We start from the raw sequence: 24,301 nt of genomic DNA, 5'->3' as shown, positions 1-24,301 counted from the left end.
AAAATTTTCCTAAGCCAATATGTCAGGTGTGGTTCAGGGTGGGAGTCCAAGGAGGTTTTTGAAAAGTGTGATCCTACTCGAACCTGTTTTGGTGGACTCGTATATTATTCAAGTTGTGGAAAATGCCTTGTTTTTAAAAGTGGGACATTTTTGCATAATAATGAAAATGTCCCCCTAGAACTCTTTCCCCCAGATGACCCTTAGTAAAAACTCATAATTACAAAAACAAATTTGCAGGGGGGCAGGGCATAGGGGAAAATGGAAATTTTCATCATTTTAGGTTTTTCCTGGGTGCATTTGGGGAGGCAAGAGTTTTGACTTTGGTTTTCCTTTTGGTGTTGCACTGTAGATAAGGGGACTTTTTTTGGAATGGGGGTCATACAATTATCCCAAAAATGTGGAGGTCAAAATTGTTTACACCAAAAATTCTTTTCAGATCCCCCCTTTATTGCCAAATGAACATCAATCCCATAGAAAAGAGTGTAAACTCGTGTTCTACAAGAAAAATTAAGGTGGTATTTTTAAAGGCCCCCTTTCAGAGGGATAAAAAATTCAGGGCCCCTTTTTTGGATCAGCCCCCCCTTTACAAGTGTTTGTGAACGATCCCTAAGGCAAGGCACCATTGGGCCCCTCCAATAACTTGGGCCAGGTGCTACTGGCCCTCCAATATATTCCAGAGCCTCTGAACTACATGTATAGAGCTGTATAGTCTGTAGGATTGATGTTCATGCTTGTCATTTAAATAAAAATTCCTTTAAAAAGGAACAGGGCGAGCAAATGAGGAAGTGTCAAGATAAACGTGTAGTAATTTTATTGTTTGAACTGTTTCTATAATTCGCATCGATCATAATTATCTTGCAATGAGACTGCCCAGTGTATGGACAGTGTAGCCTATTTGTCTAATCATTTTGACTATTTAATTCTGACCATTGTGATTAAAACAGGCTTTCAGATTGGTGAGCTATTGTGTACCAAGTGATAAAAATACACTGGATAATGCCCGGGGATAATTCATGACAGCCTATTTACTGGCAAAAGGTGGGGCCAAATAAATCTTAGTTGATTCTTGAACACAATTTAAGCAGGAACCTTGAGGCAGAATTTGAATACATATTATCCTGTAACGTTTACTTAGCCTAACAGTAAATGAACGTTCATTGTTAGCATAATAAGTAGCTTTGGGTATCCTATGATTATGAACAAAAGTGTTTACAAACGAATAACATCTGTTATACATATATGCATCTACTTGCTAATACACTGAAAGTCTAATAGAAATGAAGGATAATGAACAATTACAGAACATTTATTGTTGATTAAAGTAGCTATGCGTATACAATGTTTACAAAATAAGAGCGTTAATGTTTTGTACATGAAGTTAACGTCTTTGCTACACATAGCTAGTTGTTAATACTTCGAAAATGTGACTAGAGATTTACAATTTGATGACCTTCAAAATAATTTAGTATTGAAGGATTTCAACAAATTACAGAACTTTCATTTGTTGACATACTAGCAATATTGTTAACAATGTTGAAAATCATGTTCATAAAAGTAACATCCTCTATACAAATATTTATTAATGTTTATAAACGTATAACAATTTGATACATCTATATGTCTTAATGCTCATAAACGTAACATCCTCGATACATCTACTTATTAATGTTCATAAACGTCCTTGATAGATATAATTCTATTTCAATGCTATTTTATCTCTCATCATGATTAATGTTTACATGATAGGCCTACATCTGTTTTACATGTCAATGTCGTTCCGCGGTTATTCGTTAAAACGAAAATAATTGCACCTAGGCCTAGATAAAAACATGTATGACTGACTCGAAAGTGCTCATTAATATTCAATAACATTTTTATTTAATAGAATACTAAAGTGTTCCTAATGACTTCCAGATAATTAATTAGTTAGCTGCTCTACTTTGCATAATTAATTTTTCTATAAATTTAAAAGCTGACAGGGTAGGATTTGCACTTATTGAGAACATTTCATTAGTTTCCGCTGAATGTTATATGCTATAATAATGCGCATAATTATGCCCCCATCATCATGATTAATGTTTACATGATAGGCCTACGTCTGTTTTACATGTCAATGTCGTTCCGCGGTTATTCGTTTAAACGAAAATAATTGCACCTAGGCCTAGATAAAAACATTTCTTCTTTATCGATGAATGAAGAAATGAAAAAAAATTATCGAAGAAATGAAAAAAACCAAAACAAACAATCTTATTAGAGATGTGACGGCCATACTATGAATTCAAAAGTTCAAAACATTTTTCATGATGTTACGAAAGTCATAACAGAAGAAGATCAAAAGAAGGTTGATTAATACGGTTGTGGTTATGCCAATAATGGCCCAGAACGGTTCCGAATGTCATCACAAAAGATGCCCCCATCCCATTCCAAAAGAAGGTGCTAAAAGTCATCACAAAAGAAGGTTGATGTTTCCAGTTTTTTCATCTGTTTTACATGTCAATATCGCTCCGGTTCGTTACCAAAAAGTCACAAACGGTTTTGTCTCAGCCATTTATTAATTTCTAGAATATGCCTCAAATACCACCTTAAGATCTACGCATGACGACATCGTAAACTTTTTGTATTGTCATTGCATGCTGTAGGCCTATTTAACTATTCTACTGCTAGCAACATTTGCCATTTATTGAACATTGACTTCAAGGTGTACAGCTGTATACCACCACCGGGACCACCACACCATGTTCAACCAAGTTAGCAGATAAAGGGCAACCAGTTATTGACTTTTCTCCTGGTAAAATGGTCAATAAGCAAACATTCTTGGTCTGAGCAATCCGACAGCCTAGCCTAATGTTGACATAAATTAATTGACTGTGTGTTTATAGTATTAATAAAACCAGTATCAATAAAACTATAATGAGGCTATTAATGTAGCCCAACTGTACGTACAATCTGGCAATACCACTAAATCTTAAAGAAATGAAAACTATCTGTTGCAATTTTCTGATTTGCATAAAAGTAATTCTAGTTCATCCAAGTTGTAAAACAATTATTTCTTTTAATACAAACACATTCCTTGGTAAGACAACTTTATAGCGCTGTTTGAATATCAACATGAAGTAGTAATGACAAATTTAAATGTACACTATCGCCTCTGTAGTTTCCTGATTACATAGACAGCACGATTATTTTATTTTTATTCTGCAACGCTGTGAGGAAATAAGTAAAAAGACAAAGTAGGTAATGGTGCCTCCAACGGACAAGGTACAAAACACACCAAGGATCAAAGGATGATACAAGAGGATACCTAGAAATTATAAAAACAGAAAGATTCGAGCCAGGTATACCAACTTGGTGTGGGGAACAAAGACAAAGACCAGATAGAAACTAATGCAGTATGTAAACCAGAATGGTGTACATGCACTGTTACGTCTGCATTAGAAAAAATCCAAAACCACAGGGATGGTAGACAAAGTTAACAAAAATACAACCGACGTTTCGAGCAGATAAACTGCTCTTCTTCAGGGACAGACAACAAAATATAAAAGCAAACAACGAAAACTACATACTGTAACTGTAGTTAAAAAACAATTTTGTAAAAATAAAATTCAAGTCAAAAACTGAAGGCAAGTTCAAATAGAACTCAGTAGCAAACAAAGCTCAGAGCAAAAAAAAAAAAAAAAAAAAAAAAAATAAGTAAGCCAAAACCCACCGCAATAAGGACGAAAAATGCTTTGCATTTTTCGCCCAAAAAATGCTTTGCATTTTTCGCCCAAAAACCCACAAATAAATCGGATAAACTTCACCGTATTAGGCAAAGTAAAAAATAAAACATGTTTCTCGTCCGGGTTTTGGAAAAAAAGGAGGAAGAGGGGCTTTTTATTTTTTATTTTTTATTGAAAAAATGCCCTAAATTGCCCTATTTAGACGCTTTTTATCCTTTTTATAGCGTAAAGATTAGAAGCTGAAAAACATGAAGAGGCTCTTTTTATTTTGTTGTTTTGATATGTCAACCCCTCTGGTCATCACAAAACACTTCACAAATGCAGAAGAAGTTGCAACTTCTCTAGTATCTTAACAAAAAGTTATGACAGAAAGATTGCAAAATAAAAATAAAAATGCAAAATCTTCAAAAAAGGAAGCGGGAGGGGACGAGAAACATGTTTTTTTATTTACTTGGCCTAATCATGGACACAGGACTTTCATCACTCAGCCATGACCATGAAATGGGCAATTTTACATTAACAATAAACTTCCAACACCAACCTTCCTAGTTCAATTATTTCAATTAAAATGTCACTCCTCTTGTAGTGATGACTAATGAATCCAAGTAAAATTAAAGCCATATTATAACATTTGCTGAGGAGAACGCCCTCAATAGTTTTTCAAAATTCTGTTTTTTACATGATTATATTGTACTTTATTAAACTAACATACCCTGACAAAATCAAGACTATAGGTGCTGCAGTTTTGTCATAAATCCGAGATTTTGAATAAAACGCCGGATTCGGCGTTTTATTATTACGATGGAAATATTAGTCGAACGCGTACACGATATTGACAACACAGTATGTGCATTGCGCGCGGGACGGATATACACATCAAAGGATAGTACCGTAACACAACCGACGGAGTGATACACATTGGCGACATCGGCGCTGGTAGTAAATTCCAATTTTCTTTGCTAATAGGGGAAGGTGGGGCATAACGGAACACCTAACTTCAAGGATGCTCTGTGACGTCACCAGAAGTAATATGACTGTAAAAATTATATGTTCAGTTGAAGATTGTATTTACCTTTAATATACCATTAACCAATATAACTTGAATCTTACAGTTTTTTATAAAAATGAAGAAATATTTTCAAAAAAATAAATCCGTTTTGCCCCACTATCGGGGCAAAACGGAACCCCCCTATGGGGCAAAACGGCACCCTGGGTGTAAACTTATATCAGTAGTTCCATCGGTAGGCCCTAGGCCTAGTTAGTATAATATGTAGGCCTATATTCAGTTACAATATTAAGTGGGCCTACCATCCGTGGAGTGAGTGGTTAACTTCTTATAGACCTAGTAGGCCTATAATATGTATGACCAATATTTGATTAGAAAGAAATATTAAGTAGGCCTACCCATCTCTGGAGTAAGTTAACTTTTAATCATTAATTCTATCTGTAGGCCTAGTTAATAATATGCCTATGTTTCAGCGAAGTGTTTACAATGCTCGAGTAGGCCCCTAGATAACGCCTACATTTCCTTGAGTGAAGACGTATTATGTACAACTGGGGCAAAACGGAACCCATCTGTGGGGCAAAACGCCCGGGGCAAAACGGAACCCTGTTCTGTTATGCCCCACACTAGGGGTTCCGTTTTGCCCCATACCCGATTTTTTAGGAATAGGTTGCATGCATAAAACATTGTAGCATATAGCCCATGCAGTACATACAGCTCAAAGCTAGTACCTTAGTGTTTACATAATACACAATTATTTGGGAATCCGATATTAATGAAGTAAAATTTCAGCACATTAAACATCTACATATCTTACGTCAGACAGGTTGTAATTTTTTGACTCGATCTTGCTCGGATGTCAGTAGATTGTTTCAGATCAAATTTTTGTTGTAAATCTGTGTGGTCATACTTGTGTTCCTCAATATACAGCCTGTCTCAAAAAAAATTGTGCAAGTAAAAAGCGCCCTCTCTGGCAATTAAAAAAATACCGTTGTGACATGATGCTTACATCAACGTCAAGGGCGTTGTCTCAGCTCTCAAATGCCGTTTGTTCTGTTCAATTTGCTTGTTTTAATCTCGAGGTATGTTTAGTTAAAGACGAAAGGGTAAAATCACAATTGTGCCACTTTTACTACATGTACTACGGAAGAGGGCTTAATATGTAACAGTGATAGCATCAAGTTTATCAAGAGTTCCTTCGTAAAATCAAAAGAATGCATCAATTACCCAATACAATAATTTTCTGACTGTTTTTACTGTTTTATCATGATGCAGGAATGATGATTCTCTTTTTCCACTTAAAAGAGATTAAAAGATAAATAAATATTTCACATTCTGCTGTAAAAATTAAATACATGTGCATGTCAATGATTTTATCATGGTAAATACTGTTCTCTTAGTTACTTCAGACATGTTAAAAGGCAAACAAATATTGCGCACTTATACATGTTATAGGTTAATGAACGCATATTACTTGTTGGGAGAGATATTAGACAAAATAATGCACGCACGCTGATGTTGATGCGTCTAATGCATGCACCCCGAAAGGGGAGTGCATTAGACGCATCAACATCAGCTATCATTGATTTACAGTAAAAGTGGCACAATTGTGATTTTACCCTTTCGTGGTTAAATTAATATATCTCAAAACTGGAACAAGCAAATTGAACAGAACAAACGGCATTTGAGAGCTAAGACTGCGCACGTGACGTTGATGTAAGCATCTTGTCACAACGGTATTTTCCAATTGCCAAAGAGGGCGCTTTTCACTTGCACAATTTTTTTTGAGACAGGCTGTAATTTGCATAGACGACAGTATTGCCAAGGCCTATTTTTCCCTTGGGTCCGTTTTGCCCCGGGGGTCCGTTATGCCCCACCTTCCCCTACCTCCGTTGTTTGGCTCAAAATTAAAAGGGGACATATCTGATAATAAAAGCTAACATTTTATGGTAAAGAAATACTTATCTATTTGGAATGAAAATGTTATAGGCCTAATATTGCTTTAAAGGAGTATTTCGTGATCCTAGCATCCTCTATTTATGTCATTTTTCATTAGATATCCACGAAAAAAACCTATTCCCAAAATTTCAGTTGATTCCGATTTTGCGTTCGCGAGTTATGCATGATTATGTGTATTACACTGCTCCATAGGCATAGACAATGCGTTGTAATTTCGTTCTGGTGCACCAGAACGAAATTCAAATTTCACGATATCTTTGCTAAACGAATTAATCTGCAAGAAATATTTTGTACATAAACATTATGTAGCCAGAGGTTTCCAGTGATATAAAAATCTCAACTTTTTTTTGAGAAAAGTGGGGGGATGACGCTGTGGATCACGAAATGCCCCTTTAACTTCAATATCATATTCTACACCTTTTCTAGCTTTTTCTTGACAGTTCCTCGTTTGCTTGCCCTAATCCTTTTTAAAGAATTTTTTAGTTGGAACTGCTCGCCGTCACCCGTCAGCTGACTGATCATGCTGATGGAAATGTAAACAGAAGAATAATGACACTATTTTTAGTTGAAATTGGTGTTTAAAACAACTTACTGGTTTCTATTTCTCTCTGGGAATAATTGGGAGTAAGTACAATGTATGTCTTTATTTCTTAACGATTTGCCATATTGAACTGTAAGTTGTTAACGTACAAATATCAGGGAATCTGAAAATTTGAGTAAGCTTAAAATAACTAATCTGATATAATCAAATTACGAAATTCTTGGCCAAACTGGAACACTTTGAACGCTAGTGGCTCCGCGATAAACACACGCGAATATAGCGCGGTACAGAAGAAAGTATACACGCGACTTATACTGCGTACACGCTTAGTACACTACATGGACGCAACGCGCATGTTCCAGTTTGGCCAAGAATTGCCTAATTTTATTATACATTGGTGTAGTCAGGTGTACACATGCGTGAACAAAAAAACGCATAAAAAGGGGTCTTTTTTCGACGAACGCGTAACACACGTTCCGTGTTTAGGGGTCTAAAAACACCGTTTTTCAACAAAAAGGGGTGTTTTGTTTTGTAACCAGCAAAACGCGTTAAGGGGGTAAATTTTCGGAAATTCTAGGAAATAAGTAGTACCAGATTTGAACACTTGTCGATCCCCTCGCAAATTTTCCCAATTAAGAATTAGCATCGTACCAATCGTTATGATAATACAGCGCCCCATCCCGACCCTCCATGTATGCTATACCCAATACAGTGTATTGATGACAGTCCCCCATACTAGCTATAGCGTTCATTTCTGCATGAAACGAGATGAATTTTCCACCCATTGCCTCCACCACATGCTTGATCTTTCTCGATCGTTTTTACTCGGTCGACGAAGTAATGAATGAGCAGCATGTTTGGTTATTTGTGTTATTGACTGATAACATTATCCAGCTCAAAAAGGTAGATTTCTTTGCGAAAAAGTTATGCATCACTGGAACGAAATTGTACATGTGTTTTAAGCATGTCAAGGGTGCTTGACCTGAAGTGCAAGGCCCTGCATTGTTACATACATGTAGGGAATAGGATACACTGTTCCAAAATACCTACAACAGTGTAGAAAACAGAGATGACTGCTAAATAAATCCAAATCATGAACAATTTTGGGAGCACCAAATTTTACATGGCACTATTTTAAGTGAGGACTTCCATGAAGCTTGCAGAGTGATTACCGAATATTGTGCAACTCATCTACTAGTTCTGGTTCTGGTTCTAGATGGATATGACTCAACACCCCTAGTGGGGAAAGACAAATCGGGTATGGTATGCGCAAGTTCTGTTTTAAATGGTGAAATGGTCTTTTAGCTGGTTCTTGAATGCATTGGGTTCTTGGATGTTGATTATTTCTTGAGGTAGATTATTCCAGTCTATGACGGTTCTTGGGATGAAAGTACTTATAGTGATCTTTTGTGGGTTGAAGTTCTATGAATGAATGTGAATGTGATCTTCTGGTGGAGCGCTGTACAGGGCGCAGTAGTGTTCGTACTGGTATCGAAAGGTAACCCTGAAGTGATTTCTGGAATAAGGTCAGACAGGTAATGTTTCTCGGAACTTTCTCCTCCTGGCTAGTGTTCCCCATTGTAGTTCTTGGATCATGGTGGTGACACTGATGCCATAGTCTTTTGTAACAAATCGGGCTGGCTCTCCTTTCTGGTGACATTGCTATATGGTCATTTTCACGGTAAAGGGTGTAACTTTGGATTTTTAACATTTTAATCCGTAGTGTTCTAATAAAGCCACAGAATTCCATGATTTTTGGCCACATAAGTCATCTAGTTAGCAGCTACCTTGGGTAGCATAATCAGCTTTGGGAGTTACTGCGTTCAGTTTGAGTAGGCTTAAATGTACTTAATATTGCCATTTTGAAAAACTATAAAAAACAGTAACATTTTGTAAAACCCTGTGTTTTCTTCAGTTAGTTCATGGATAATTTTTCTTATCCTGATAGTACAGTCATATGTTCAGTAAACACTGCCACATTAGATTTAATTGTGAACAGCCCTGTATTTTTGAGAACCGGACTTCGATATTTGTCGTTTCGAGGCTTCATTTTCCGTTAACAATTGTTAACAAACTTTGTGGGTGTAGCTTTGGTTCATAATTCTTGGTTATTTCTTCACTTCTTCTTGATTCATAACAGTTGTTATCTTAACTTGAAATGGGTAACAAAAATTAGTCGATTTGCAAGCTTTTAAAATTTTTATAAAATCTTGACTTCAAAGAGCCGCTTTTTCCGTTAACTTTTTGAAGCCTCGAAACAAACTGTTCAGCAAGCTTGTGCAAATATAAATAAAAGAGCTCATCCAATCTATTTATCAAAATGTAGCAAAGTAGATCCTCAAGTCACATGTTTTTAAATCGTGGAGATATATATCACCGTTTGAAAATGGGACCCAATACAAACTTTCCGTTAACAATTGAAGCCTCCGAAACAAATGAAGCCTCCGAAACAACAATAAGATTAATTATCATCTGTGCATATCTAAGACTCAGTACACCGGTCGATCTTACCGTTTCCGATGTTGATTAAGATACTTCTTGCATCGATCCCGAGATGCGGAAAAAACCAATAGTCATTTTGTCCCACATAAATGAATAAATAACAAAAACCCCGATCCCCGGTGGACTCACCCAAAAGGTGACGTCACACCATATGATCGTCCCTTATCCTCCTTGGTCTCCGACTGACACAGACGCGTGCCTATCGATTGTTCATAGCACTGTGTATCAATTTCTCGACCAAAGGCGAGATATACGGTTGTAGTTTCACACCTTAGGTAAAACCAAACCGGTATTGTTCGGCTGAGGATAGTTTTGACGGCATTTTCTGACGAAAAAGTGACAAAAAACGATCCAAAACTTAGCTACATATCGTGCCTCCGTTTGTATACGGGACACACGAGTAATTCAAAATGGCCGCTCGTTGACGCCATTCATTTTGTTTCCCACGTAAAACAACCATTGCAGCCTGTAAGTTACAATAGATGTTTGTACATACACATTGTATTTCATGTACGGTAGGTTATTGTTGCTATGTTAGGGTGATTACTCTATCGTTATGTCTTCATTACCGTCCAATAAAGACGAGTTAATCAGATATTCATACGGTGGGGATTGGTAGGGACCCGTCTGACATTTTAGTAATAAAGTTAGCCAGTCCTTACTTTACCACTAACGTTAGCGACCAGCCTCCGTGCTCAGGTTTGCTTACTGGGCTTGAGTCGCGTGTTGGGGGGTAGTGCCCCCTCCCTTTTCTCCTCGCCGCCTCGGCCCTGTCGGGCTTGCCCTTCCCTGGTGACGGAGCGGGACCCACACCGCTCTGTTTCACCCACAGGGAGTGCTCACGATCTTCTAGATGTCTTTCTTTTGCTTAGGACTCTCCGAGTTCCAGCTTGACGATTTGGATAGGCTCCGTCATCGCCATAAGACGAAGAAGAAATATACCAAGGGCACTGGTAAGGTCGACACGGTGGATTCTGCTGTGACAGCCCCTATGGGTCATGGCAGGTCTGCTTAAGGGGCTCCGGTCCCCGGACAAGCAGGCGGTTCCTTCGGGACTGCTAAGCGCGTCCAAAGGCTCAGCAGCCAGCGAAAGCACTGACTATACGTCGGAGCAAAGTAGCAGGCAGCAGAGCGGTAACCACCAGCGAAAACCCTAGCGGGTTTTGCAGCAGGAGGATACCAGTCGTCACGGTAGATTCTGCTGTGACAGCCCCTATGGGTCATGGCAGGTCTGCTTAAGGGGCTCCGGTCCCGGACAAGCAGGCGGTTCCTTCGGGACTGCTAAGCGCGTCCAAAGGCTCAGCAGCCAGCGAAAGCACTGACTATACGTCGGAGCAAAGTAGCAGGCAGCAGAGCGGTAACCACCAGCGAAAACCCTAGCGGGTTTGTAGCAGGAGGATACCAGTCCTCTAGCGAAAATCCTCACGGGTTTTTAGCAGGAGGACACCCGTCTGTTGCAGGCATATCTACAGGCTCAAACAGCCACAGTAGTAGCCAGCGACGGGCAGCATGCAAGGTACCCGGGCTTGCCTGGGTTGAACCCTAGCATGCATGGGTTCAACAGAGACGATACCTGCTGCTAACGCTGTGGGTGTAGTCTTAGCAGAACCAACTGGGGTTGTCACACGGCAGCGTTCCATGGCGGGACCGCCGAGTGATACCCTGGGCCCTAGAATAGCTGCTGGCTGTCCACAGGGACTGGCTGGCGATTATTCAGGGGTTGGGCTCGCAGTCTCTCACGGGACAGCGACCCAGGTGCATTCGGTGGCAGCTACAAAGACGCGCTACGGCTTGACTTCAGTGGTAGCCGCTATGCACCCGCCCATAGCTGCCGTGAGTGGTCCGCCACACACAGCGACCTTAAGGCGAAGCTCTAGAGGGTACAGTGAGTAGCTTGAACAGCCTAGCTGATCAACAACCCACTTATGTCCTCGAGCCAGCGGGCGTGGGTGATCCATTACCGTCAATGGGTCAATTACCCTCTCTTGATCGATCACTGTCAAATCAACAGGGCATAGCTCCATTGATTGCGCTGCCTATTCAGGTGGCGAGGTGATTGATCGGGGTATCACGCTCAGCTACCCGTAGTACTAGGCAAGCTCCCTCTAGCCAAGGGACAGCCGGTATAGCGGGTACCCATACACACGGCTTGATCCCCTTGCGGGAACGCAGTGAGGCATGGGTACAGTGGTACACAGCCGGAGCCCTCACGGGCACCTACGCTAGTACCGCGCCGGTACCACGCCAGCACACAGCTTGATCCCCAAACAGGGAACGCAGTGTGGCGAGGGTACAGCGGTCCACAGTTGGGAACCCTCACGGGTACCCACGCTGATACCGCACCGGTACCGCAGCACTCGCTTTAGTCGCCACAGTCTCTGTGGCAAAAAGGGGGGGGGGGATGCGGTGCTGGTACTGCAGTACCATGGGGTTACCCTGGTGGCGGATCCTTTCAGGGTCAGCTGCGGCGGGGTATGCCTCGTGGTACCCGCCGCAGGGTGTTTCTTCCACGGCCTAGCACCGTGGCAAGTGTCGCCTAGCGATGGCCACGCAGTACCAACATCAGCTGTTGACCAGGCCAGCCGGCATGGGACTAACCCAGATCTTGATCAGGGTAGGCCCCGTGCTGCCAGCGCTAGGACGACGGCTGCGAGAGCATGCGGACCCAGTGGTGCCATGGCGGATACCTCAGGGTCTTGCGGGAGTACTCCCTCTTCTGCTGGCAGGTAGTCGGCGAGCCACACAGTGGTTATGCCTTCTTACCCGCTTTCAGATGCCCGTCCTCAGTTACCGTCATCATCGGAGCATGATACGGATACTGTGGGCGAGGAAAGGAGTCGGAAGCTGAGGTAGTGACATCACTACAGTCTCCTTCCCCGCTGCCCCATGAGGGGAGCAACAGCACTGATCTTCCTCCGGACACCCCTAAGGGGAGTCCATGGAGGAGGACCAGGGATCCTTTCAGTAGGATGCTCAGCTGCTGCTTCCTCACAGGGGACGCCTGCACTCTCATTCCCGGCAAACCTCACGGGTAGATATCGTGGGGCTGTCGAGCTCAGTAGAGCTATGGCGCCGCGTGCTTGCACGCTTCCTCTGCGATGTAACGCGGGAGGACCACGGGACCTACCTGAGGGGATCCGAGAGGGACCCAGATGTCGTCAAGCGTATCACGCCAGACAACATCTGAGCTCTTCCACGAGGTGGGCCTATTAGCGGTGCTAACAGCTAGCCTCAACGAGAGCTCCATGGGCCTAGCCCATAGGGTGTCCACTCAGCGCGGGGAGGGGCCTGCCACTCCAATCGCTCAACGCGATGGAAAGGCAGGGTCCTTTTTTTTTTTTTATTCTTATGCGCTACGGTGGAGGACCGTGCAAAGAAGCTACCAACGGGAGCACTCTGAAGAGGTCGGAAACTGCCCTTACCATGGGTAGGAGCTCCGACTTCAGCAGGCCGTGCACCACCAACAGTACCCGAGCCCACTACCTCTGCAGCACCCATTTCTGGGAGGCGCAAGGGTAGCACAGGAACAGCTGGCAAGCCCGAAGAAGAGCAAGCGCTCTTCCAAGGGAAGCTAGGCAGAGCATTCCTGGGGGCTCAGCGGTTTTTCCACAGGGGATCTCCCAGTGGACGACCGCTTATGGCTTTCACCCAGAGGTGGGAAACCATCTCTTTGAGCGCCTGGGTATGGTCAGTGGTGAGTGGGGGTTACAGACTGGCAACCCAGTCTCCCCACATTCGTCTGCACATTTCAGAGGTCCACAGTAGTGCCGTCAGACGGCCCCCAGCGTCGGGCACTACTGACAGGGATCACACAGCTTCTCACGAAGCGGGCGATTGTCCCGGTCTACCCCCGTTCTACGGGTGATCTTGGAGCCATTGGCTCCAAGGAAGACCGGCGACGGGAGCCCCATCCGGAACCGCAGGCTGTTGAACACGTTCTTCAGGCCCAAGAGGTTCAGAATGGGGACTCTCGCCTCGGTGCTAGCCTGCTCCATCAGGGGCATGGGAACAGCATCGCTAGATCTCTCGGACGCCTATCTGCATATGCCAATCGCCTCTCAAGATCGGAGGCATCTGCGCTTCTAGGTACAGGATCAAAATTACCAGTTTTGATACCGGCCAGCCGGCCTGTCCATCTCTCCCAGGGTGTTTAACACTCTTGGTCAGAGCGGTGGCAGCGCACCTGAAGCACAGGGGTGTCAACATCAGTTGCTACCTGGACGTTTGGCTCATATACGGACGCACTCCACTGAAGACTACGGGTCTCATGGGGTTGATAGTCCGTGGGGTGCGGGACCCTGGATTTTTGATCAGCTCAAAAAGTCCAGCGTGGTCCCGACGCATGAACACCACTATTTGTAGGGGCCCAGATCACCCTCACGGAGGGGTTCGCGGTGCTCTCACCCGGCGGGTGCGAACATGGTGCGGTGTGCCTGACTCTTGGCGAGTCTCGGGCAAAACCCGCTGTGACATGGATGAAGGTGGTAGGCCTAATGGCCAGTATGGTAGACCTCGTACTGTACTGCCGTTTCTACGTTAGGCTTACCCAACTACACCTTCTAGCCTGCTTGCAGGCCCAGTAAATCACCAATATCCCTCGCGGTTCCGTTGTCGGAGATCGCGAGAGGAACTCTGGTGGTGGACCCATCAGCCCAATTTGACCCAGAGTGTCAGGTTTCCTGCACCCCCGGTATGTCACGTAGTGACGACCATAGCGTCAAAAGCGGGGCTGGGGGTCCACATCACGGAGACTCCGTCTCGGGCCTATGGGGGCCATAGAGACAGAGTTTCACATCAACCTCCCCGCTTACGAGGAGGTGATCGTGGAATCACATACCGTTGTCCTGACGGATAACACAACCGTGGTAGCCTACCCCAACAGACAAGGGGACTCCGGGCCACCACGATTGAGCCTGCATGCACGACACCTGATAGGGTGGTGCAAGTTCAGGCAGATTACGATGAGAGCGATACACATCGCGGGCGTCACCAGCATCCTCGCGCACAATCTGTCACGAGGAAGGGTGTCGGGACCAGCAGAATGGTCCCTTGCTCCGCAGGTCGCTCAGGCGATCTTCAAGGGATGTACCACCCCTCGAAAGATCTGTTCGCATCTCATCGCAATCATCCACTGCCGGTGTACTGCTCAAGGGTCGCGGACCCCCAAGCATTCACCGTGGATGCTCTGTCCATAGACTGGGGAGGATGACAGCTTATGCAGTCCCTCCGATCTCACTACTCATGAGGGTGGTGGCCAAGATCGGGTGGGAAGACTGCATTGTCATTCTGCTAGCGGCAAGGCCGCTGGCACTCCCCGTGGTACCAGATCTACTCCGGATGCCCGGAGCGGAGGTACCCAGTCTATCACTAGAGCACCTGCAGTTAACTGCATGGCCCTTACCAGGAACACGCAGCGGAGGATACTTTTCATCAGAAGCTGTTTTTCTCATCGCCGGGGCTAGACGGAAGTCTACCCTCCGCACGTATAGCCAGAGTCTGGCTCCATACTACGCTTGGTGCAATGAGACAAATAGCTCTCCGCTAGAGCCTCTGTGCTGCTAGTTCCGCAGTTTCTGACAGCAAAGTTCCAAGCAAGACTTCAGCGGGCCACTGGGGCCAGCTATAAGTCAGCTGTCCTCTCCATTCACCGAGGTTTCGAGACGGGCGATTCGACTATAGCCGATGGTTACCTTATTAGTCTACGCCTCGACGGTATGTTCAGCAGTGTCTACCAAAAGGAAAGTGATCCTCCTAAGGGATCCCAACACAGTCTTAGATTACTTTAAGGGTCACCCTTTTGACCTTCCGTCAAAAGCGACGCTTAAATACGTAACTCTCAAGATGGCTTTCCGGTTTGGCGTTGGCTTCGGGACGGCGGTGCTGAGTTGCACACGGTCTCGAGGTTAGCTTCCGTGTTCACAAACACTGGAGCGACACTGTTTCGGCGCTCTGTTCTCGTGACTACGAACGGGCGCGGTGCATACCGACATTCGTCCCTCTCCAATCCCCAGGGTTGGGCAAGGTTCGGCTGAAGCCAAAGATAGGCTGGGGTGTCCGATAAGGCGCTGCAGCACTATTTCTTCGAACACAAGCCTTGCGAGGACTCACGACCGCATTCATCACCCTTACAGAGCCTTTCGGTCCAGCCGCTGTCGCAATGGCTGGTCCAGGTGTTGGTGGGGTCCGGGGATCGCGAAGGTTCGCGCCCCACGACCCACTCGACACGAGCTATCTCATCATCTTGGGTATACCGTTCGGTTGTCCCTTGAGGAGATCTAGCAGGCGGTGTCCCGGAAGCCACCTTCGCCCTTCTCTACGATACTTCCGTTTACGTTAGTAATCAGAGACGGGGCGGGAGGTTTACCGGGACATTGTTCGGCGATCATAATACGGTGGTGTACGGGTACCAGGTTTTCAGACTATACAGAATACTCAGCATGGTAAGAACCAGTGTCGCTATTCTTAACCACCAAACTTATTAAGTAAGGAGGTTTATGTCTGTGATCGCGTGGTCTTTTTGTTTCCCGACCGTTGGGGGAAAATATTTTCTGACCTCGCGAAAACCATCGTTACCTGCTCCCGATCCCTGATCAGATGCTGACCAATCTTGTAGCACCATCCGACGGTTACTTGCTAGATCGATCTTTCAGATGTTGATGCAAGAAGTATCTTAATCAACATCGGAAGCGGTAAGATCGACCGTGTACTGAGTCTAGTCCCAAACAAAAATGTTTGGAAGACTCATAACCGGGGCGATCTTACCGTTCCGATGTTGATTATCCCGGACCCGCCACCCCCTACAAGTTTGGTCCGAGTAGGGGATCCCAAGTCGGATAAGGGCGATCATATGGTGTGACGCGTCACCTTTTGGGTGAGTCCACCGGGGATCGGGGTTTTGTTATTTATTCATTTATGTGGGACAAAATGACTATTGGTTTTTTCCGCATCTCGGGATCGATGCAAGAAGTATCTTAATCAACATCGGAAAGGTAAGATCGCACCGGTTATGAGTCTACCAAACATTTTTGTTTGGGACTAATTGGTGTGTTTCATACTGATATCTGCATTGTAATTATTACTTGATATGTGCAGAATGTCATAAATTTAAAAAAAGCCTGTTTCGGAGGCTTCACATGCAAAAAACACCATACTTAACAAATGGGTGAAAAAATTAACATGTGATAAATCTACAATATCTGCCGCATAGAATCATTGATTCAATATACACAAGAAAATAACAGCTTACATTGTAGATGATCCCAACACTGTTGTTTTCAAAAAAACTACTTCTGCAATGTTTAACAATTGTTAACATGAAGCCTCCGAAACAAGAAAAAATGACTTGCTGTGATAATTTAATTTTTGTCACAACTGAAATTCAATACTTAGAAGCAAAGCATGAAAATTGGTAATTGTGATATTTTTTACCTATTTTTTAATGTCAACTTGTAGTGGTTAGCCAAATATTTTACTTTTATGATCACCTGTGTTGTTAAAGGGGCATTTCGTGATCCACAGCCTCATCCCCCACTTTTCCCAAAAAAGTTGAGATTTTTACACCACTGGATACCTCTGGCTACATAATGTTTATGTACCAAATATTTCTTGCAGATTAATTTGTTTAGCAAAAATATCGCCAAATTTGAATTTCGTTCTGGTGCACCAGAACGAAATTACAACACATTGTCTATGGAGCAGTGTAATACACATAATCATGCATAACTCATAAACGCATAAAATCAGAATCAACTGAAATTTTGGAAATAAGCTTTTTTCGTGGATATCTACTGAAAAATGTCATAAAAAGAGGATGCTAGGATCACGAAATCCTCCTTTAACTGAAGCCTCCGAAACACAAATTGCTTGAATTGCCAATTCTAAAAAATAACTCCAATTTCTGTGAAACTTGGCTGGGAGGTTCCTTTCATCAAGTAGTATTTGTACATGAAGTTAGACATTCAAATTATTTTAGGAACCCAATTAAACCTTAAAAAATATGTTTAAGGTTTGGAAATTTCCATTGTAAATGACACTTGATGTTAAAATTTTTCAAAACTACACTTACAAACATAGCAAAACATGGTATAAAATTTAACTTATATCTGTTGACTTACTTTGGAATGGGATTTCACATGTATTCCAGCTTTCATGTCATAATTTTCTGAGGTTATGTAAAATACATTTTTTCTTAGATTTTAACCAAAATGTTATGGAAATGTCAAATTTTTATTAGAAATCAAAAGGTTTAAGCCTTGAAACATTATTTTACTGGAATTTAAGTGGCTTCTATGCATGATTTCAGTAAACAGAAACATATTTAAGTGGTTTGAAATTTTGACCCAAAAAATCAAAAGTTACACCCTTTACTGTGAAAATGACCATATCTGCCATATACGGGTCCCAGACCGCTGCACAATATTCCAATGATGATTTAACGCGGCTGTGTACTCTAGACATTGTTTCTTTAGCGAAATTGAGCTTTTTTGAAATGCATTTACTTTGTTATGTTTTTTATAAATACAAGGAAAGAAAATCCAGATTGTAAACTCAAACTGCTCTATTTTATGGATTTTATTTCACTATTTCACTCGTTTCCGCAATTTAAAAGGAAAGAAAATCTTTGTTGTACCATCGGGGTACACGCGTGCAACAACGCGTCGCGTTTTGTAGTCGCGTAATTTGTTAACGCAGATACGCTACGCATACGCAACGCTTATCTGCATGCGCGGCGCATCTTATGGAAGCACCACGGAAGCACATGATTTCACAAAAACCTAGCGGTCAAATGGCTCCGTTTTAGCTGATAAAATGTGAATTTTTTCAAGTTCTTTCCCCCAATTTAAACATCAAGATATAAATAGATTTCGCCCAAACTTCTCAAGGGGCTGTGGATTTACCCGATGTTTACGTAATGTAAGGTAGAAAAAGCGAGAAATGTCGCATTCTCCTGTGAGTTTCGATCAAAGTGCAAAATGTGACCACTTTAAACTTCAAAGGCCTTTATTTCAATGTTCATTTTCTCGGTAAAATGACGATTTAGGTACGATAACTCAATAAATACAGCATCTATAGGTAAGCAATTATGATCATCATAAAAAGCAGGGTCGACTTCAGAAACGGTTTTCTCATTTTCTTATATTTTGGTATATTTCCGATTTTAGGCATCATTTTGTGCAAATACATGTAGGCGTTTGTGAATTTTAAAAAGTTCATTTTGATGCCTTATATGGTCAATAACTCAAAAAATAAGGCCAATATCAAAAAACTAAAAAAACCGTTTTTTGGAATGGTGCCTCAAGATTAAGAAAAAAACAAAACAAAAATTTTTGGAAAGAGTGTTTTTTGTTATGATGTACCTAACAAAAATTGCCAAAAATTCACTTTTTTGTGATTTTCTTCATAATTGTTGTTTTTACACCAAATCTGTATTTATATTGAGGTTCATTGATGCCTTGCCTTTATAAAAATGTATACTTTTATATGTCTTGTGTGAATAATTGCAAAGTTATGGCACTTTTACTACATGCATGTCTGAGAGTACACAGCTGCCTTAACTAGCAAGTTAGTCTCATTCGAATTCTTCCCTACTCCAACCTAAACCCTAACCCTAAAAGTCTAGCAAGGTGTAGCCAGGTAATTGTACAGCTTGCTGGTTTTGCTAGAAACCAAGATAAGGTCAATAATCTCAACTGTGTTCTGAAGGCGAGTACAAAATACATGCCCAAACCTGTTAACGTCTTAATCCTTGGAGCACTTTTCTTACCTGTTCAGTGAGGTTTCACTGTTCATTGTATACTTTAATATGTTCGATGTACATACCATACTTTATAGCTATATTAATTTAGGCCTAAAAATGATTGTTATTTGCAGAGTGGACGTCATCATCTTCTACACCTGGTAATATCATGGCTGAATTGGCGTCTACATCAGAGATTCCAAAGCATCCAACTAAAGATGAAATCTGCCAGTCTTTGTTAGCACATGATGCATCTACCTTTTTTGAAGGTAAACCTGCAGTAGACATTCCCAGGGCTGCTGTCCTCATACCTCTCTTCTTTAAAAATGAGGAGTTGTATGTTCTTCTAACCTTGAGATCACAACACTTGAATACTCACGGGGGTGAAGTTGCATTTCCAGGAGGTAAAGAAGATGAGACTGATGTAGACATTGTTGAGACCGCTCTTCGTGAAGCAGAAGAGGAGATTGGACTTCCACAAGATGAAGTTGAGGTCATCTCAAAAGTGGTTCCAAGCATTGCCAAATATGGAATAGTTGTTACACCAATTGTGGGATTTATCAGTGAAGACTTTGTGCCACAACCAAATCCAGATGAAGTTGAATGCGCTTTTTCTGTACCTTTAGCAGATTTTCTGAGTGATGAGAATCACACTTCACAGCGGGGCACTTGGCAAGATCGTCCATGGATAATGCATTTTTTCCATCACCCTCATACAACCAACGCAGGCAAGAAGATCGTAACTTGGGGGCTTACTGCTCACATGGCGATGGTTGTTGCTTCTATGATCTATAAAAGACCCCCTAATTTTGAGACAGATAAGGGGTTTATTTGGGAAAACCCAACCAAAGCAGCTGAAGAAACATATTTCAGATTCTTGTGCCGCAATGGTTATTTGGAACAGCAAGAAGGGAGTAAGCTTTGAGAAAATTGGCACCTACAAACTGAATACTCTGGATATTTTCTATTCAAAATTAGACCGATAAAATGTGCAATTATTTAGTGATAAGGTCCAAAAACGCATAATACCGTAATAACATAGCTGGTATTGTATGTTCCAGCTGTGGTGACACATTATTACGTCACGCTGAATGAATTCCATTTACAGGTTTGTCCTGGAGATTTGTGACTTTAATGGAGCAAATAATGGAGCAAATAAACATGTAATCAATACAGCATTGATTTGCTAAGAATTGAACAAGGCACCTGTCTCATCAAAGCACTTTAAGAGTTGTCATCAAAGTTGGAATAGATAATAGACTTCATTATTACCGTATAGAAAATCATTCTTGAAAAGCCGCACAAATGATTAAAATATGTTATAAGGGACCGTTCACAAACACTTGTAAGGGGGGGCCTGATGCAAAAAAAAGGGGGGGGCCCTGAAATTTTTTGACCCTCCTAAGGGGGGGGGGCCCTGAAAAAAATGACCACAAATTTTCCTGGAAAAATTGAGTTTATATGCTTTTCTATGGGGTTGACCCATAATTTTCATGTCAAAAAGGGGGGGACGTAAAGGGGGGCCCGAAAAATTTTTGCGATGAAATTTTTTTGCATCAGGCCCCCCCTTACAAGTGTTTGTGAACGGTCCCTAATAATAGTTCGGCATCATAGCAAAGGTTTTGCGAGTCTGACTTTTCGCTGTGTTAATTATTGCTCTTTGGGTGGCGGACAACTATGATTAGGGTGACATTATTACTTAATACTACAAGTATCATTAAGACAAAATCAAGGAGCTAATGCAAGAATGCCCTATCTGCAATAATAGCTGCCCTATAGACATTGACAATTTCTACATTCTATATTATTGTACACATGTGGCAGCTATTATTGCAGATGGGTCCCTTCTGGCACTAGAGGCCGGTCAAGTGTAGATCCGTCGGAACACGCTTTTCAATACGGAATAAATGCTAACCTCATTGTGACATCATCCAAGTAGCAAAGTTCATTTCCCATTGAAAAGCGTTATCCGACGGATCTGCAGTCGACTATTCTGCTAACATCTCAAAAGATATAAATGAGTCAAAATTCAAAACTGCTCAAATGTTTGTATTAAATCCCAATGAACTTATTCCTCTGCTTCATAACAGTTAATGTTATGTATACTTATATGAAGAGCTTATTTCCAAACCGTGTTAAGTCCACAACCCCATGTGTCCAGGGTTGCCAAACCCGCGATTTCGTAGCCCAATTGGGCGACTTTCGAAGATTCTTCCCGCGACTTTTGACAATTTCCTATCCCATAGAAACCAATGGTTAAGAAAAAAATTGGGCGACTTTTCAACATTAGCTCCCGAGAAACCAATGGTGAAGAGAAAAATTGGGCGACTTTTCGATTATTTGACCCGCGATTCGGGCTGAAATCTTTTGGCAACCCTGCATGTATCTCATTTACTTGTGTGATACAATCACAATTACTTTGACAAGTTTGACATTAGCAACAATGAGTTGTACCATCAACAAGCCATTAGTTACCATAACAATGCTGCATAACAATATGCAGACTATTGTTCTCATTTGGTAAACAAAGGCCTCACACAGTATTGTTACTGTGCATCCATTCACTGGTGCATCAAACTGAAATTATAATACCTATAGCATCACAACCCATTGCAATATCGCACAGGTAAATCAGAAACATGGACTTGCGGATTGGAAATAAGCTCTTCATATATTGGCAATTTCATGAATCCCGTTGCTGAGAATCGCATACATGTATTTGACAAAGTTACATGTACATCAGATACGATTCGGTAATCAGGTGGGCGAACATGCAGCATGGCTCTGAAGCTGAAATTTATACCACTCAATTGCTTTTGCAGAAAAGCGATTCCCACACATGCTCAGCGGTACCGCACATGGCACCTGGAAATGGCATGGGCAAAGTTCTGATTTGCACCACAACCCGTTTTGTGATTGGTTTCATCCTTGGAGCACTTTTTTATCTTAAAAAAGTGCTCCAAGGATGAATTATGTTCTATGTACCATACTTATAAATAGCTACATGTATATATTGATAATAGGCCTAAAAACAATTTTAAAAATGATTGTTATTTGCAGAGTGGAGGTCATCAGCTTCTACACTGTAGTAATACCATGGCTGAATTGGCATCTACATCAGAGATTTCAAAACATCCAACTAAAGATGAAATCTACCAGTCTTTGTTAGCACATGATGCATCTACCTTTTTTGAAGGTAAACCTGCAGTGGACATTCCCAGGGCTGCTGTCCTTATACCTCTCTTCTTTAAAAATGAGGAGTTATATGTTCTTCTAACCGTAAGATCACAACACTTGAGTACTCATGGGGGTGATGTTGCGTTTCCTGGTGGCAAACAAGATGAGGCAGATGCAGACATTGTAAAGACCGCTCTTCGCGAAGCAGAAGAGGAGATTGGACTTCCACAAGATCAGGTTGAGGTCATCTCAAAAGTAGTTCCAAGCTTTGCCAAACATGGAATACTTGTTACACCAATTGTGGGATTTATAAGTGAAGACTTTGTGCCACAACCAAATCCAGACGAGGTTGAATGCGCCTTTTCTGTACCTTTAGCAGATTTTCTCAGTGACGAGAATCACACTTCACAGCCTGGCACTTGGCAAGATCGTCCATATAGACTGCACTTTTTCCATCACCCTTGTACAACCAAAGCAGGCAAAAAAATCGTAACTTGGGGGCTTACTGCTTTTATGGCAATGGTTGTAGCTTCTATGATCTATAAAAGACCCCCGAATTTTGAGACGGATAATTGGTTTAATTGGGAAAACCCAACAAAAGCAGCTGAAGAGTCATATTTCATATTCTTGAGACGCAATGGTTATTTGGAACAGCAAGAAGGGAGCAAGCTTTGAGAAAATTGGCAACCACAAACTGAATACTCTATTTTCTGTGCAAAATTAGAAATAAAATTGTGCAATTAATAGTGATTAGGTCCAAAAATGCATGAAAGCTTTTGCTTTTAAGGTCTTAAATAACAGAGCTGGTAATATACATGTACATTCAGGGCGTAGCCAGCTTTCTTGGTCAGGGGGGGCAAAATAAAATGTTTGGGGCACAGATGAAAAAAATTGCATCATACCATACATAGAGACTGTATGCCTTCGAGCTTCCCGAAAAGGGCCTTATTGGGATGATGTGCGCGTAGCTCGAAAAAAATGGTTACACTATTTTTGCCCATTATCCGGCTAAAAAAGGGCTTTATTGTTGCAATGTGCACTTTTTGTATTTTTTGTATTTTACACCATTTTTGGCCCTGAATTTTGCTAGAAAAGGGGCTCCTTGCCCTTTTTCTTTTCCTTTGCCCTCCTGATTTTCTCTTTCATTTTTTGTCAGAGGGGCACTTTTTCTTTCATTTTTTTGTCAGGAAAAGCCCCACAAATTATAAAAACATAATTATTAGTTCTGCTACATAGCAAATATAGATGGTTTTGCAAGTCTAATTTTCTCTGTATTGATTATTGCTCTGGGTGGCGTACAACTATGATTAGGGTGATATTTCTAGCAAGGATGTTTCTAGTAGTAAGGGACCGTTCACAAATACTTGTTACAGAGGGGCCTGATGCAAAAAGAAAAATTCTCATCTTTTTTTCAGGACCCCCTTACGGACCTAAAATTATTTTCATGCCCCCCCCGCTTTGGCCATGAAAATGAATGTTAAACCCATAGAAAAACTCATATTCTACTAGAAAAATTCAGATATTTTTAAAGGCGGCCCCCTTCAGAGGGATAAAAATGTTCGCGCCCCCTTTTTGCATCAGGCCCCCTGTTACAAGTGTTTGTGAACAGTCCCTAATACAGGGTGTATCAAAATGATTTGTACCCATCAGTTTTCTGGGATTAT

At 42.0% G+C, this 24,301-nt stretch overlaps 1 protein-coding gene across 1 annotated transcript; it reads left to right on the top strand.

Annotated features, from left to right (window-relative positions):
- Window positions 1-7,208: 7,208 nt before the first annotated feature.
- On the top strand, window positions 7,209-24,079 carry LOC140135749 (uncharacterized). Its single transcript, XM_072157359.1, has 2 exons — window positions 7,209-7,305; window positions 22,521-24,079. The coding sequence occupies exon 2, from the start codon at window positions 22,557-22,559 to the stop codon at window positions 23,310-23,312; it is 756 nt and encodes a 251-aa protein (XP_072013460.1). The 5' UTR covers window positions 7,209-7,305; window positions 22,521-22,556; the 3' UTR covers window positions 23,313-24,079.
- Window positions 24,080-24,301: the final 222 nt, after the last annotated feature.

The sequence above is a fragment of the Amphiura filiformis genome, chromosome 16, assembly GCF_039555335.1.
Source record: "Amphiura filiformis chromosome 16, Afil_fr2py, whole genome shotgun sequence".
NCBI classification, from domain to species: Eukaryota; Metazoa; Echinodermata; class Ophiuroidea; order Amphilepidida; family Amphiuridae; genus Amphiura; species Amphiura filiformis.
Note: the sequence above shows the minus strand (reverse complement) of the source record. Positions and strands in the feature narration are given on the sequence as shown.